Genomic DNA, 14922 nt, shown 5'->3' with positions numbered 1-14922 from the left:
ACTGAAATACAAATAAACCATGTGGCTGAAGAGAATGCTCCATAATTAGCATCTCAATAAATAAGACACTAAAAGTTCAAGATCTTAATTTTACTTCAAAGAATGAATTTTCTTGGTGATACATTCAAATGTATAAATAACACATTGTATAAATTATATTAGAATAATTTCGTATTTTATCGCTGATAAATGGTAAAAATTTAAATAATTTTTGATTAAAATTTTGAAAATTTCCTCTCGAGGTGAACATTAACAGTTTTCTAATTATTTAATGGCGAAGTGTGTTCGCTCTAAGTCAAACAGTTTGATCTGGAGATCGCCAATACGAACATTCATATTCATTATAATTAGAGATATTCGCTACTTTAATAGAAATATTTGCAAGCGACCTTCATGTCTGACACCCTTGTTCAAACTAGTTATGTTTTTAAAAAATGAAAATGTGAGGCTAAAGCTTATTAAGAATAAAGTATTTCAAATTACATGGAAGTGGGTGTTTCCGAATTTTTTTTACTCTCGTGATCAAAAACAAAATAAAACAAAGATCATATCCCGTCTTGTTTGTTAAAAATCACATCCAGTGAACTCGAACTGACCAAACAGGAGAAGAAAATAATCTAAATGCCAGTTGTACGCATTAAAAAAATTTTAAATCCTAACATATGAGATAAAATTAGATCAAGGAGTTAAAATAATGGCAACAATTTTAAAATTATTAATTCTCACATTTAACTCACACATTCACTCACTTTCAAGTGGATTAAAATTCGTAGATTAAATTACTCAGCATTAAGAGTAAAAATGTCAATATAAACCAGTTTCATATAAACAGAATCGTGCGATGTATATATAAGATTGTACAGTGAAATAAGATTAATATTTCGATACAAAAAATAGAACCTTTAAAAACTGCGCTTATATTAACTTTGAAAATATTATTAAAAACCAGAGGAAAAATATAAAAACAATGAAACTTATATCTCTACAATGCTTACATTTTTGTTCGAATTCGTCAAAGAGTGTGAAATTCTATAAGGTTTAAAGAATGAAACAAATATTTAATTTTCATATATAGTTTATTACGTTATAAAAATAAGGATTTAATGTAACGAATACTAATCTTTCCGAAAAATCGCACTTTAATATATTGGTTCTATATATCTCCCCGTTTTGAAATACACTTATTAATGAATACTAAAAAAAAAATAATTCATTAAAAGTTAAAAAGTTTCGTTCGTTAAGTAAATTCTGTAAATAAGTTTAGTGTCTTATTTTCAAAAATAAGATGCATAAGCAATGTCAATTCTAAAATCCTTAAATGAAAGCAAGCTATAAAAAAGAAACTTGTCAAATTTTAATATTATATTTTTTTATTTATTTTTTACATTAACTATTTTCTTATGCTAGAAAGCTTTAAAATCTTATGTTTTAAATTATTAATAATAATACGTTTATGTATGTATTCATTCCAGGTATATATTTTCATACGTTCAATTTTATTCTCGTTATTTAAATTTCATTTTGGATACGTAATTATTATCAAAATCTCAAAAGTAACGCCTCAGAACGTAAGCGAGATTTTAAAATGCTTAAAAGGGCGCGAGCAACACGTCATCAATCATATCGTCCACTGATAACGATTCACTTTTCCTTATCTCACATTTCCTTCTCATTATCTCACAGCTTGGGATTGGGGGTAGGGAAAAACTGGAATCCGTAAAAATACGGGCAGTGACAGTTTTAAGGGAGTTTTTGTTTCCGTCTATAGACGGGTCCGCCGTTTTGAAGGGAGAAAAGATTCCGTCTTTTTCCGGGGTTGCCGCTTGGAGGGTTAATCACCGAATCGATTAAAAATTATTTAATATCGCCAAGTTTAACAATTCGAATTTTTATTTAGTTTTATGATAATTATAATAATAATTTTACTAATTCATATTAAGATTTCTTTTGCTTTGTGGTGGGAAATATTGTTTAGGAATAACAACAATACAAATTCGAAATCAAATAAATTGCAATAAAAATTTATAGAACTCATATTTAATTTTAAAAAATGTTTTTGATGTTATTTCTATGATTATTCATTGGCCTTTCTTAAATTAATTTATTTTATTATATATATATATTTTTTTATTATTGGATTTTTGGGAAATTGGAAATAAAAATTCTAGAAAAATTAAATAGCTGAAGTTTTTTAAAAAAATATTTTAATGAAAAGAAATATCTATTTATTGAATTGTTAGTGCTTATATGAGAATAAAACATAAAAACAAGCGAAACTGAATATTTAGTACGAAAACAAATGTTTATTTTCGAATATATCGAGTGTAACTAATAATTTGTAGTAGTTTCATGCAGGTATATAATTTTAAATTTTCTTTCGGACAACTAAAAGTAAAAAAAAGAGATTCCTAGTAATTAGCGAGAAACTACATTTTTGTAAAAGCAAACCGAAGAAATTTAAACTAATTTAAAATATTTCTGTAATGTAAAACTAGAAATCCAATTAAATGTCTAGCACTCTTTTAGGAACAAGAAATTCTTAAATTACATAGCTCAGAGATGGAAAACTATCTCTCACACAAGTATAAATCTCTAAAGATCACGCGATATGTTAGATATATTTCAAAAAAGTTTTCAGATTCTGCGGTGCATATATGAAAGGATAAACACATTGTTTACGCGAGGTTTAGGACAGTAATGATCATTTAAATAATAAAAGGAAATGATAAGAGGCACATAGAAAAAAATAGCACACAAATTTAAGGTACACAATCAATTTTAAGATACATAGGTATCAACTGATTTTTAAGGCCCTACGCTTCTACTAACAGGCATAATTTGCAAAAAACTTTAAATGAAGTGAAGAATTATGAATTATGTTCTTAAAAAGAAGAAAAAGAAAATATAATTTCTATACATTCTCCCTATAATATTTATTAGAACTCTTCACTCCCGTAAAAAGAACATGAGATAAACAAGGTTTAATGTTTTATGATTAAAATTAATACTAATAATTGAAAAGACTAAATAATTGTTAAAATATTAAAAATTAACTGAAATAAACTTATTTCAGAAATCAATTACCAACGTTTGAAAAAATATGTTTTGGAAGATAATGGGTAGTTTCATGAGCAAAATAAGATTAAAGAAGAATTTTTTAAGTAAATATAACATTATGAAATAAACATCATGGAATTAAATATTTCATTATGAAATTTTTCAAAATACGACTGCATTAAACAGTTTTATAAATTTGAAATAAAAGTCATTTTATTGTAATGTTTCCTCGAAATGACTTCGTCCATTTGAAATATCGAAAGAACAAAATAAATTCTTCTTGCTTTTTATGAACAATAGTTCATTTAGCTGCTAAAGTAATATGGTTTATCAGTTCAACTCTTTCATAGTTATTTTTCACATACATTTTTGTGAAATCTAAAGAAAATAATTTAATGGGCTAAAATATGGCGATATTGGGAGAAAAAACAAAGGCATTTGATATAAATGATACTTTTTTACAATATACTTTCAAATTGTTATTTTACTGAAAAGATTCTTCAATGAAGTACCCTCATGCTGAATCTGCATTAAGGACAGTGATATAACGAGAAGTGGCAAAGGAGATATTGATGTAACGGGATTAGTCTAACGGGGTGCCAATGAAAAAAAAATATTTGCGCGTTTATGTCATTTTTAAATGTAATATTTTGAAGCGACGAAAAAAATTATTTCCAATCAGAACGCCATCTGCATGTAATAAATTACTCATAATTAAGGTCGAAAAACTATTATGCTGTGGGCGCCTTTTACTATTTCTGATTCTCGATGAATTCCACAGCAAAACCAATTCATCTAGCTGATTTGACAATGGTCTAGATAAAATATCTTTGTCATTTAATACAACTTAATGCGTTACATGAGGGACAAACGTTTATAGATCTATTTACTTTTTGTCTACTGGGATTTAAATTACAAGGATTTTCCAGCAACTAAAATGACAGTGTGTTCTTTAAATTTCAGCATATGAAAATTTTCCCAGAAAAATAGTAAATTGTCCTTTTGTTTGAAATAATCGACATCTTCCTGTGTCTTCCTTCGATATCTAATTTTCGAATTTTGGAACTGAATATATTCAGAATTTTAATTTTTTTGAGCATGACGATACTCATGATGTAATAGACTTTTCTTCAATTTCCAGATTTTCCCATTAATAGCCTTCAGAATATTTTAACCCTCTATTTACTAAACTATTTTACGATCCATTTTTCTAATTTATTTTTGAACTAGTAGTTAGGTTTTGGCACAGAATAAACGCAGGAAGAAAAAACTTTTATTAATTAAAATAATTTAATTAATCATAAAATATTTTCAATGTTATTTTCTTAGAGGATATTTACTGCTTTTTATTGGGAAAATATTCTTCGTGTTCTTTCAAATACCCTTCGAAAAAAAAAAAGTCATATTGTGTAGATATCAGTCGGATTTAAACTGTACTTTAAAGTACTCTCGGTAAATAAAGGGTTAAAATATTTAAAGATTCTACCTAATGTTTTTCAGTATTTTTATCAAAAATGTTTGCTTTCAAAAATGTCTTTGGTTTTGTAAATGCTAACACTTAATAAGGCGATTATGAATAAGTAGATAGAGTATGTCTAGATTAAGCTTGTTACAAACTATCCCAAAGTTCAATTTTGTTGAAAGCATGAAATTGACGTTTTTCTATATTATATATATAGGCTTTATAATCCGTCGTTATATTCTTTGCACTGCACAAATAACTTAAAATAAGTGTAAAATCAATTGTTATTTATTTTATTAAAAACGTAGAATATATTTTAAAACCTTATTCCTAAATAAATGTATTAATTAAAATAACAAAATATGCTAATAATGATTTCCCATTGTATGCTCTTTTCTCTTCAAATTTACTTTTTTATTAAATAACGCCAACACGGATTTTTATACAAATTTAATTAAGTCATAATAGAGTTAATTTATTCAATTTAAGAACTTATCTTACAGCAGAAATTCACAAAGGAGTAATAATTAATCATGATTTCGTATAATTACCTCCATGCACCATTAATAACATAATCTTTCCAACTGAAGTGAAGAGACCCAATATTGTTAGCAATCAGTACAAATATCACTCAAGCAGAGAATACAGAAGATAAGGATGTAATTTCCAGAATTCCAATTCGAATTGTTCATTTTATTATATTTCGCGGACTGTGTTGTGTACTTCCAGTTTGCAATAGAATAATTTCTAACGATGTTAGTAATTAACGTACAGAAGTTTTTTTTTCTTCTTTCTTTTAGGAATTAAAAAGATTTTTTTTTCATCGATTTTAGCTTATGCGTAAGGAACTGAATAAACGGAAAAGTAATTCGATACATTGTTGCTCTCTTAGTAAAAACAGCACCCAATTTAGATCTTAAACTACTATTCAAATATTAAGTTGATTTTTTCAAAAAAAATAATTTGGGTTTTATAAGTCTAAATGATTTTTTTAATAAAAATTTTAAGTCTTTTTATAAAGATTATTTATTTAAGCAACCTTATTGAACACAATTTCCAAATGATTTCTATACTACACATAAAATATTCAGCGATGACAATAAAGAAAATTCTTGCAAATAAGAGTGAAAGAAATCTTTCAGCATGGCGGAACTTCAAATAAACATAAAATCAATAGACACTATCTATATTCCTGCAGTTTATAAAGGGAGGCATTTTCAGTAAATATATATGCTCGGATTTGGAAAAAAAATCTTTTTTGACACTTGCACTTAAAAAAAATACAAAAGAGTGAACTAGAAATTCATCTCAGAATCTTAAGTTATAAAATTATTATTCCACTTAATTTGCTCATCAACTAAAAAAAAATTATTTTACAGTGTTCTGCAGCTGATTCCAGAAACTCTTTGCTGGCTTAATTTACGGTTTATTAAATAGTTATCAAATATGACGTAGAATCATGTAGCTAATTTATAACAACAAGAGAACTTTTGATATTGGCATTCCGTTCATACATCGATTTACATGGTATCGAATTTCGTTTAGTTTGGTTTAATTATATTAAAGTCCCGTTTTTAAAGAAACACTAAGGCTATTTTGGGAAAACGCGGTCAGATGACGAGGACTACACCATCTATGGCACCCATTCTATAAACTTTCACACCACACCACGAGAATTCATTTGGTCCTGATGGATTTAATATGCACCAGGTCGCTTATACGACGGTTCTTCTTTGGAATCAGGTCACGAATCTTAAACCCTTCGGTTCTACAGCCGAGACCTTATCATAGGCCACCATGACTCTGAAATCGAATCTCAACATTTGCATAAGTTTTGAACTACAATGCAGCCAAAAAGATAAAAAAATAATTTATTATATTGTGAAATGTATATAATACAAAATTATTCAACTGTACAGTAGTAATATTACTCATATGTTCATTTTTTGATAAATACCACAAGGCAATTTGTCTAGCAATAAAAATATAATGACATCCATATGCACGTATAAAATAGAAATATATTATCCTCATTGACTTAAATTTCTTTTCAAATATATTATCTATAAATTTATATAATTTTGCAATAAATAAAAGTATTATATGATAAAAAAAAAACATTTAAATCGGATATTGATGAATACCAATTACAGAAAAATGATACCGAAATATGCAAAATTGCCTCCAACAAAATTATTTCGAAGACAGCGATTTCCCAAAGCATGAATTCTTGGAATATGTAAAATTGGGTGAAAATGCAGTCAAAGGATGCGATTTATTCTCTAGGAATTGCGCGATGACAGCAGACAACGGTTCAATCGTCCTATTGAAAGGATGATCCATTTTAGTGGAATTATTTGCTTCATTTGAAATCCATCCTTTGGATATTCATCACCAAAAGGCAATTTGGATAAATTTGTTGAAATAGGCATTTGTTGTTTGTAGGCATTTGTTGAAATTTAGAAATAAAAGTTTTTTTTTCTATTTCAATTTTTTTTATAAAAATGATTACATACTAATTTATTAATTACACAAAGAATTATTAAAATATAGATTATTAATATAAATCAGGGTTGATGAACTCTTCCTCGTGTAATGATTAGTCTGACACGAGAATCGAATTATACTATTTTTCAAATTCTAGCATGTAATTAAATCAAAGTTGCAATTAAAAGACAATCATATGGGCATGCTTAAATAGCTCGGAAAATAACTATACTACATGCATAATTTGTAACTTAATTTCCAAATAGCGAGAAATATGATGCTATAAAAGAAAAGAGATTCATCAGATTCTTAGTTTCGTCTATTTTCGTTTTGAAACAACTTAAGGATAATAAATGGTGGATAATTTTAAATCACCGTCAGATAACGAGGGCGCCAACTGGATCTTATCAATTCTTCGACATTCCCACATTCTTTGACATCAATTAATTTCCCACACTCAGGAAATGCAGTTAAGTAACGATATTAGATTTAAAATTCCTTAATTCCACGTACATGGCGGATTTTTCAGTGAACAGGCTCTAGAACTGAAAGTCTTCTGGCTGCAAGTCGATATTTTACTATTATTGAGATCGTGGAATTCGTATATAATAATCATAAGTAAAGTATTATCTATTAACTCCTGGTTCCTAAAATTTGACATCGCATATTTCAGTAATAAACTGGTTAAAAAATATTTTATAAAAGCCATAAACTTGAGTTTTTTCTCTTGAATTCAACAGAATGAGATTAAGGAAACAAACGTGATTTTTCATTTACCAATTGGTAAATTTTTATTTCATTTATTTACAAATTTAAATAGTTTATATACAACTTAGGATATAGTATTTATCTGTATATTAGATGAGTAAAAATAGGTAAGTATATGGTAGATGACCCGAGATTCCAAAATATTCCAAATGACATCGTGCAAGTAATTTATTTTATTGGATGAGAAATGTAAAATTAATCATGCTTATTTTGACCACGATCCGTAAAACTACAGGGATTTATTTTAGCGCATATCCAACATGGAATGGCTAAGATAAAAATATATTATTTCTGAAATTGAAAGCATTGTTTCATCCAGTATTGTTTTATTTATAATGAGACATTTGATGTTACTCTGAAGCTTTAGAAATGAGAAGAGAGTCAAATATAAAACGATTATTATGTTGCTGAATTCCCAAAAGATTTGTACTCAAACACCTGTTTGCTTGAAGAACAAAAATAAGTTTAATTAAATATTGGAGTAAACATAACTGATTACATAATAGGGACAACCGAGAATATAGCAGTAAAATTTATTCACTCTAAAATCATGGAATAGGCGATATCAAATATCTTATAAATCCGTGGGGATCTGTTTCTTTCCGGTAATATTAAATTGTTCTTCAAGCTTTCTTTAATATTCTTTGCCGCTAAGAAAAATTATTGGTAAGATTTAGTTTTGTTTAGCTCCGTGATGGCCTGGTGATTGGCTTTTCTTTGGGATGTTAAGCGTCCCAAAACCAATTCCACCCAAAATCTTTGGACTAAGCGGATCTGATTCATATTAACCCTCTGACTGCGTAATTTGCTAAAATCACTATTTAGATGCGACCTTTACAAATAAGTTCATTTTTTAATGAAGCTTATAGTTATTGTATGCTAAGTATAATAAAAGTATAATATAAAAAAAAACAATCTGCAATAATAAAAGATAAACCCACTAAACCACGAAAAACGCGCGATGCAACAGAAAATAGACAGACATCCAACCCGCAGAAATCGCGGGATAAGCAGTTGGAGGGTCTATCTATCGGGACTAAATTTTCACTATCTAGTGTGGTATAACAGAATACAGACAGCGACTACGTTTCTGGCATCATCCTTTTCATCTGACCAGGATTCAAAATTAAGAGGTATGCACCAAAATAGCACTCTTATTTCAGAGAGGAATTCAATTAAAACTAAATCAAGGCTACCTCCACGCTAAAGCATCAATCTTAAATACCGTGACCTACGAACATGTTAATCTTCCGGTGCATTCTATTCGAGACACGATATATATATAAAGGGATGTATAGGGCAAATTGAATACTTATTTGAAACCACAGTAGGTTCTGCATTTAAATTATGTTTACATTGACAGGAAGGTTTACTGTGCAATCGGTACACTCAATAAATCTGATGGCAAGTACTTAGGATCGGCAAATATGTGTTTGACTTTTAGATTCGCTCTCTTGAACTTTTTCTTTGTTATATTAGTTGAGTAATTTTATACTTTAAAAATAGTAGCGTTTTTTGTTTAGATAATTCAGTCGCCTTGCTTAATGTATTAAATTATCTTAATACAATCGTCAATAGGATAATAAATTATAAAGTAAATGTTTGCCGATAAATATATGCAGATTTTAAAATAATAATGCAAAATAACATATAATATAAACATAATAATAAATGATTTAATCAATTTTCTAAAGAAATATTTCAAAAAGGATTTTGAATAAACTTGGTTACACAGAAATCATTTGAAAATTTATTTTCTAATAAATTGTTATACAATATATTAATCTGAATATGGAATAGAAATTTCCATACATATTCATAGATAAAGCTCGATTTAATATACTATTTATTGAAGCGAAAATTTAAGATGTATGAATAAAACGTTAGAAATATTAAATATTTCAGAAAATAATTCTTATCTAAGTAAATAGTTTGTTCAAATTCTTATCTAAGGAAATAGTTTGTTCAAATTCTTATCTAAGTAAATAGTTTGTTCAAATTCTTATCTAAGTAAATACCTTGTTTAAAAGCGCTTAACTTTTTTCTTAAACATAAATGGATAAATAAATTGAATTTCCAAAGAAAATTATGTGCTACTATTCAGTATAGAGAAAATTAAGAAAAAGAGGATAAACAGTGGAATTTCTAGGAATTAAGAACTCAATCAGAATATAAGTTCTGAAAATATATACATAAATTTTGATTCAGTGGTATATGAAGCCAAGTCTTTATAAAATATTTGGTTAATAGTCGGTTTATGTGTTATGTTATCACAATTTGACCTGCTTTATATGCTTTGATAACGCTATTGAAATAGCTGAAATACTTAACCAAATTATTATAATAGCGATATTTTATAATCTTTAGTTAAAAGAGAAGCTACTAACTGAGTTCAGAAAATGTCGATGAATCTTTCATCACTTCATTATTTATTACTCGAAATAGTAGTACATTATTTAAAATAAATATCAGGATTCATTAAAAATGTTTGTTGTACATTTTTGGAGATCGATTTTCCTTTTCGAGTACCCACAGAGTTCACATATTTAAATTATTTGAAAATTTAATAAATATTCAAAAGATTTATTTTTAATATTACTATAAAAAATCAAATGATTTAATAAGAAAAATTAATTTCACATTTAAAATAAAAATTTTCATAAATTAGTTCTGTAGACCCGCTTTGCTTGCTTAAACTTATATTAATATTAAACAATTCCTTAAAAGTCATAACTAGATATAAAAATTTCAATTCACATGTTGTAAAACTATCAAATCAACACAACATATATGAGAAATCGCAAAATGACATCTGATGTTTATAGCGAAAAACAAGTATTTGACGAGTTAAGATTTAAGCTTGAAATCGAGTAATGCAAATAAAACACTTAAAAATTAGTAGGTAGACAAATTTTTCATCTCATGAAAAAATTTCTTAACAAGATGGATAAACTTTAAAATTAGGTGCAAACAAAAACAGAAAGTGTTGTCATATCAATGTATCATATTCGAAAAAATATAAAATATCATCTGATATTATACATAAAACTTGCGTTCTGTGTGCTAAAATTTAATTTGAAATGAAATTGATGCACATAAAACCATTTAAAAAAGTAGATAAATTTTTCTTCGGATGAAAAAATTACTTAATACGATGAATAAACTTTAATATTAGATGCAAGCAAAAAAAGTTGTTAAATTATAATTTGCATCAATGCATCATATTCGAAAAATCAAAATGTCATCTGATATTACATATAAAACTAGCATTCTACAAATTAAAACTTAAACTGGAAATCAATGCACATAAAACCCTTAAAAAATAGGTAAATGAATTTTTCATCGAACAAGAAAATGCTTAATATAATGGATAAACTTTAATAATAGATGCAAGCAAAAAATAATTGCTAAATAATTCTTTTCACATCATAAAAATCATGCATTCTTTAAAAAAGGAAGTTCTAGACAACTTTGGGATGTATGAATGATTAAAATCAAACTAAATAAAATATGCAAAGATTTTAGCATTAAAAAGAAACATAATAAACCATAACAATAGAAAACGATTGTTATTGTGAATTTGAAATTAATATATCTTGAAAAAAATTTCTGCATACTTTTTTTTACTCGAATTTGGCTAATATGTAAAAACAATAGAAATACTAAATATGAAATTAACAAACTTACATAAGAAATCATAGGCAAGTCAAAGCTGGCTGCCATCCTTGCTTCATGCACGCACGTCTCTTGTGGTCCAATGTACACAGATGCACCTTCAGTCCATAACACTGCAGTTTGATATATGCTTTCAGATTCCTCACCGTAAGTCTCGGCAACAGTAAAAGTCAAGGTGTGGTTGTCACGAAGTGGATGGTATTTGTTGATTTCTTCAACAGCGAGACTTATGGCACCAGAAATTGTTAAGCCAGGCCTAGGATATCCTTTGTTACCTGGCCTACGTTGCGATCCTGTCAAATACCCCATAGTAAAGTTCTTAGCTTTTACAATGTTTGGAATTATTCCAAATATGCATAAAGTTATGCATATATGAATCAAAGTAATAGTTGATGAACAGAAATGCATCACGAACTTTTTAATTTCTGTAACTGGTGAATATCAAACATTATATCTACAAGACATATAAACCCAAAGCATTTATTTTCAATATATGGAAATCATTTAACTCAGATATTTTAAGTCATATCTGGGAAAGCATATAATTGCCTATTTTTTTTCATTTCTGCAACTCATCATAATTTGTTTTCAGAGCATTTATATGGTAAATCAAGGCCCTAGAATCGCACTTTTCTTAGAAATATTGAAAATAAATCTACATGATTTCGTCACTCAGAAAATGCTCCAAATATTTCCATTATGTTACCCTACGGATTACTTTATCTTGTAAAAAAATGTCCGAGGATATTTTGGTTTACAAAAATAGCTGTAAACTGTATTTTACAGACATTAGAAAATATTCAATGCAATCTATATTTTAAGAAAAATGTCTTTACGCAAAGGAAACTTATTAAAATCAATATATTTTTATCTTAGAATCCAAAACAAAACGTGATCTTATTTTTCTGTAGTTTCGCATCTAAGTTGACAAACACAACCTATTTTTTTTACAAGTATTGTATAAAAAAATATTGTTAAAGAAATACTCCCGATATTTTTGATAATTCAATATTTAATGTTAAGCTTAATTATTTTAGTGCATTTTTACAATAATAGATTCATATTTCAATCATAGTTCCCAAATAATTGCAAACTTTCGGGAAAAAAAAATCACAGATCCACTTTATAAGACTTAGAATTTCAAAGTTCAAATGCACCATATCAAATTATTGTACTCACAAAAGTACATTTTGAAAATATTGCATTTTTTTCAAATTGAAACTAGAGTTTCACTTGCAAATTTAAATTTTTTAAAAAAAATTAAACAATCAAATTAAGAAGTTTAGATCCTTAATAAAACCTAAATATTTCGTCATAGTTATTTAGCAATTTTTTTGAATACTTTAAATAAAGTTTTAAACGCGTGGTTTCATCTTCAGTAACAACGTGTTCCTCAGTTGCAACTGCGGAAGAGAAATCAGTCAGTGAGCATAGCAGACGAAATTTCACGACAGAGTGCGAGATTTCTGTGGCCAACAAACCTTAGCAGCTGACAGAATGCGACGCATGCGCGGCAGAGCGCCACAGGCGGCTCTAGGCAGTCTGAAAGAAACTTTTTCACGCCACTCAGAGTTTCGAAATTAAAAATAAAAGTTTGATTCGAGAGCCAACTCTCTTTTGTCACACGCACCCCTTTCTATCTGATATTTGTCGGCTCTTTTATCAATGTCAAAAGCTTCTTAAGTCAATCTCAAAATAATTTATACAGGTGGGGAAACTGTCATGGAATATTATTCATAAATTTAAGGAGATAAATATTTATTCATGAAATTAGATGCAGGAGTCAGGAGTCAATTTTTGAATTACACTTAAATAATTTATCTATGCTGTAGTTCGATTCAAAAATTAAAAATAATCAAATGACATTTCAAGAATTCTATGGAGTTCGGGTTTAAGTAATAAATGCCACAACTTCTCATATTTGAAGATATAAAATAGAGTGCTTGGAAAACTATACTGTTAAGGGATTAAATAAGCAATTTATATTTTCTTTACTTGTGTAGCTGATTTTATTTCACTTTTTAATTCAATATCGCATCCTATGTCAGAAATTAATAGCTATTTTTATCCATAAGAAGAAAATAATTCCGAAAGTATCAACAAAACTATGAGTATTTTTTACTTTAAATTAAAAGCCATTTTAATTGTAGAAACTTTAAAATGTCTTAAATTTAATTAATTCAAAACTTTTTACTTTTGGGTATAAAGTTTTTTTTTTTTTTTTTTTTTTTTTTTTTATAATAAGATAAGAACTATGTACCTAAATAGTCTAACAAAAATTATGAGCGAATTTGATACACCATTGCATCCAAAATGGTTAAAATCGTTTTGCCTTATTAAATTTTAAAATTTATCCTGATTTAATGCAATACAATAGAAAGCGTTGGTCTGGGAAAAACATTTAATGTACCATAAATATAATAATAATGCTTTTTATATTGTAATTTGAGAATTTCTAACATTATAATAGCATGTGATTTTTTTTCTCATTTTTTTAAAATTCAATTAATTGTTCACAAATATGATATTTTTATTTATAAGAATTATTTTAACTTAATTTTTGAAATATAATAATAATGTTAAGATCAATATCACTTATGTTATCGCTAACAAAGTAAATAAAGGCTTATGTCAAAATACGTATGATAAAAATAGCTGCTATTAAATGTTAAAATAACGTCTCTGAAGAACAATGTTTTCAATTGATTTTTTTTCTTCTGATCTGTAAAGAACAAGATGAAATAGTTTTAATAAATGAGATTTGATATTTTTTGTGAATAAATTGTTATTAATAGAACCGAAATCAAATTACTAATATCATGGCTATTTACATGATGATTTCAACAAATTTTATCTCTTTAAAATGTATATCAAGTAAAGCAAAATGCATTGTAATTCTGAATGTACCTTGCTATATTTACTAATTAAATGAAATTAAAATAAGATCCCACTGGTTCAACAAGAGTATCAAAAATAGTTCTGCCATTCTATTGAATGAGTGATACGAAGTTTTTATTGAAAATTTTCAATCTCTAACGCATTGCAAAATAATTGGGACATATCGCAGCATTGTTCAAGTAGTTGCGTTGTTCAAACGCAAATGTTTACCAAACAAACTCCTTCACAAATATTATCTACCATTCTTCTTAGATTTAAAAATAATGATAAATATTTAATTAAAAAGTACTAAGGAGAAAATTATTTTTGTATTAAATATTTTTACATGGAAACTTTCTAGAAATTTATGTAAATATATTTTCACAATAGTTGAAAAAAATCTCTTCATTTTTTTTTCCTTTCCATTTCTCCATTTGAAGAAATTTGATTAAAATTTTTTAAATATTTTTTTGTTTAAAAAATTACATTATTAAATTATTAATTAATTACATTATTACATTATTAAAAATTATAAAAAAAATGCATTATCAAATATGTGTGCATACTTTTTTGTATGCACACATATTTGATTATGT

The 14922-nt window shown here is 27.1% G+C and overlaps 1 protein-coding gene across 1 annotated transcript in view; it reads right to left on the bottom strand.

Annotated features, from left to right (window-relative positions):
- Positions 1 to 12350, bottom strand: part of LOC129966636 (guanylate cyclase 32E-like) — a 332599-nt gene extending 320249 nt beyond the window's left edge. Inside the window, exon 1 of the mRNA XM_056081138.1 lies at positions 11462 to 12350. Within this exon, the coding sequence (XP_055937113.1) occupies positions 11462 to 11857 (396 nt within the window). The 5' untranslated portion in view covers positions 11858 to 12350. The remainder of the gene's footprint in view (positions 1 to 11461) is intronic.
- Between the last annotated feature and the right edge of the window lie 2572 nt (positions 12351 to 14922).

Source organism: Argiope bruennichi, chromosome 1 (genome assembly GCF_947563725.1).
Source record: "Argiope bruennichi chromosome 1, qqArgBrue1.1, whole genome shotgun sequence".
Taxonomy (NCBI): Eukaryota; Metazoa; Arthropoda; class Arachnida; order Araneae; family Araneidae; genus Argiope; species Argiope bruennichi.
This window is presented reverse-complemented; position numbering and strand designations above follow the sequence as displayed.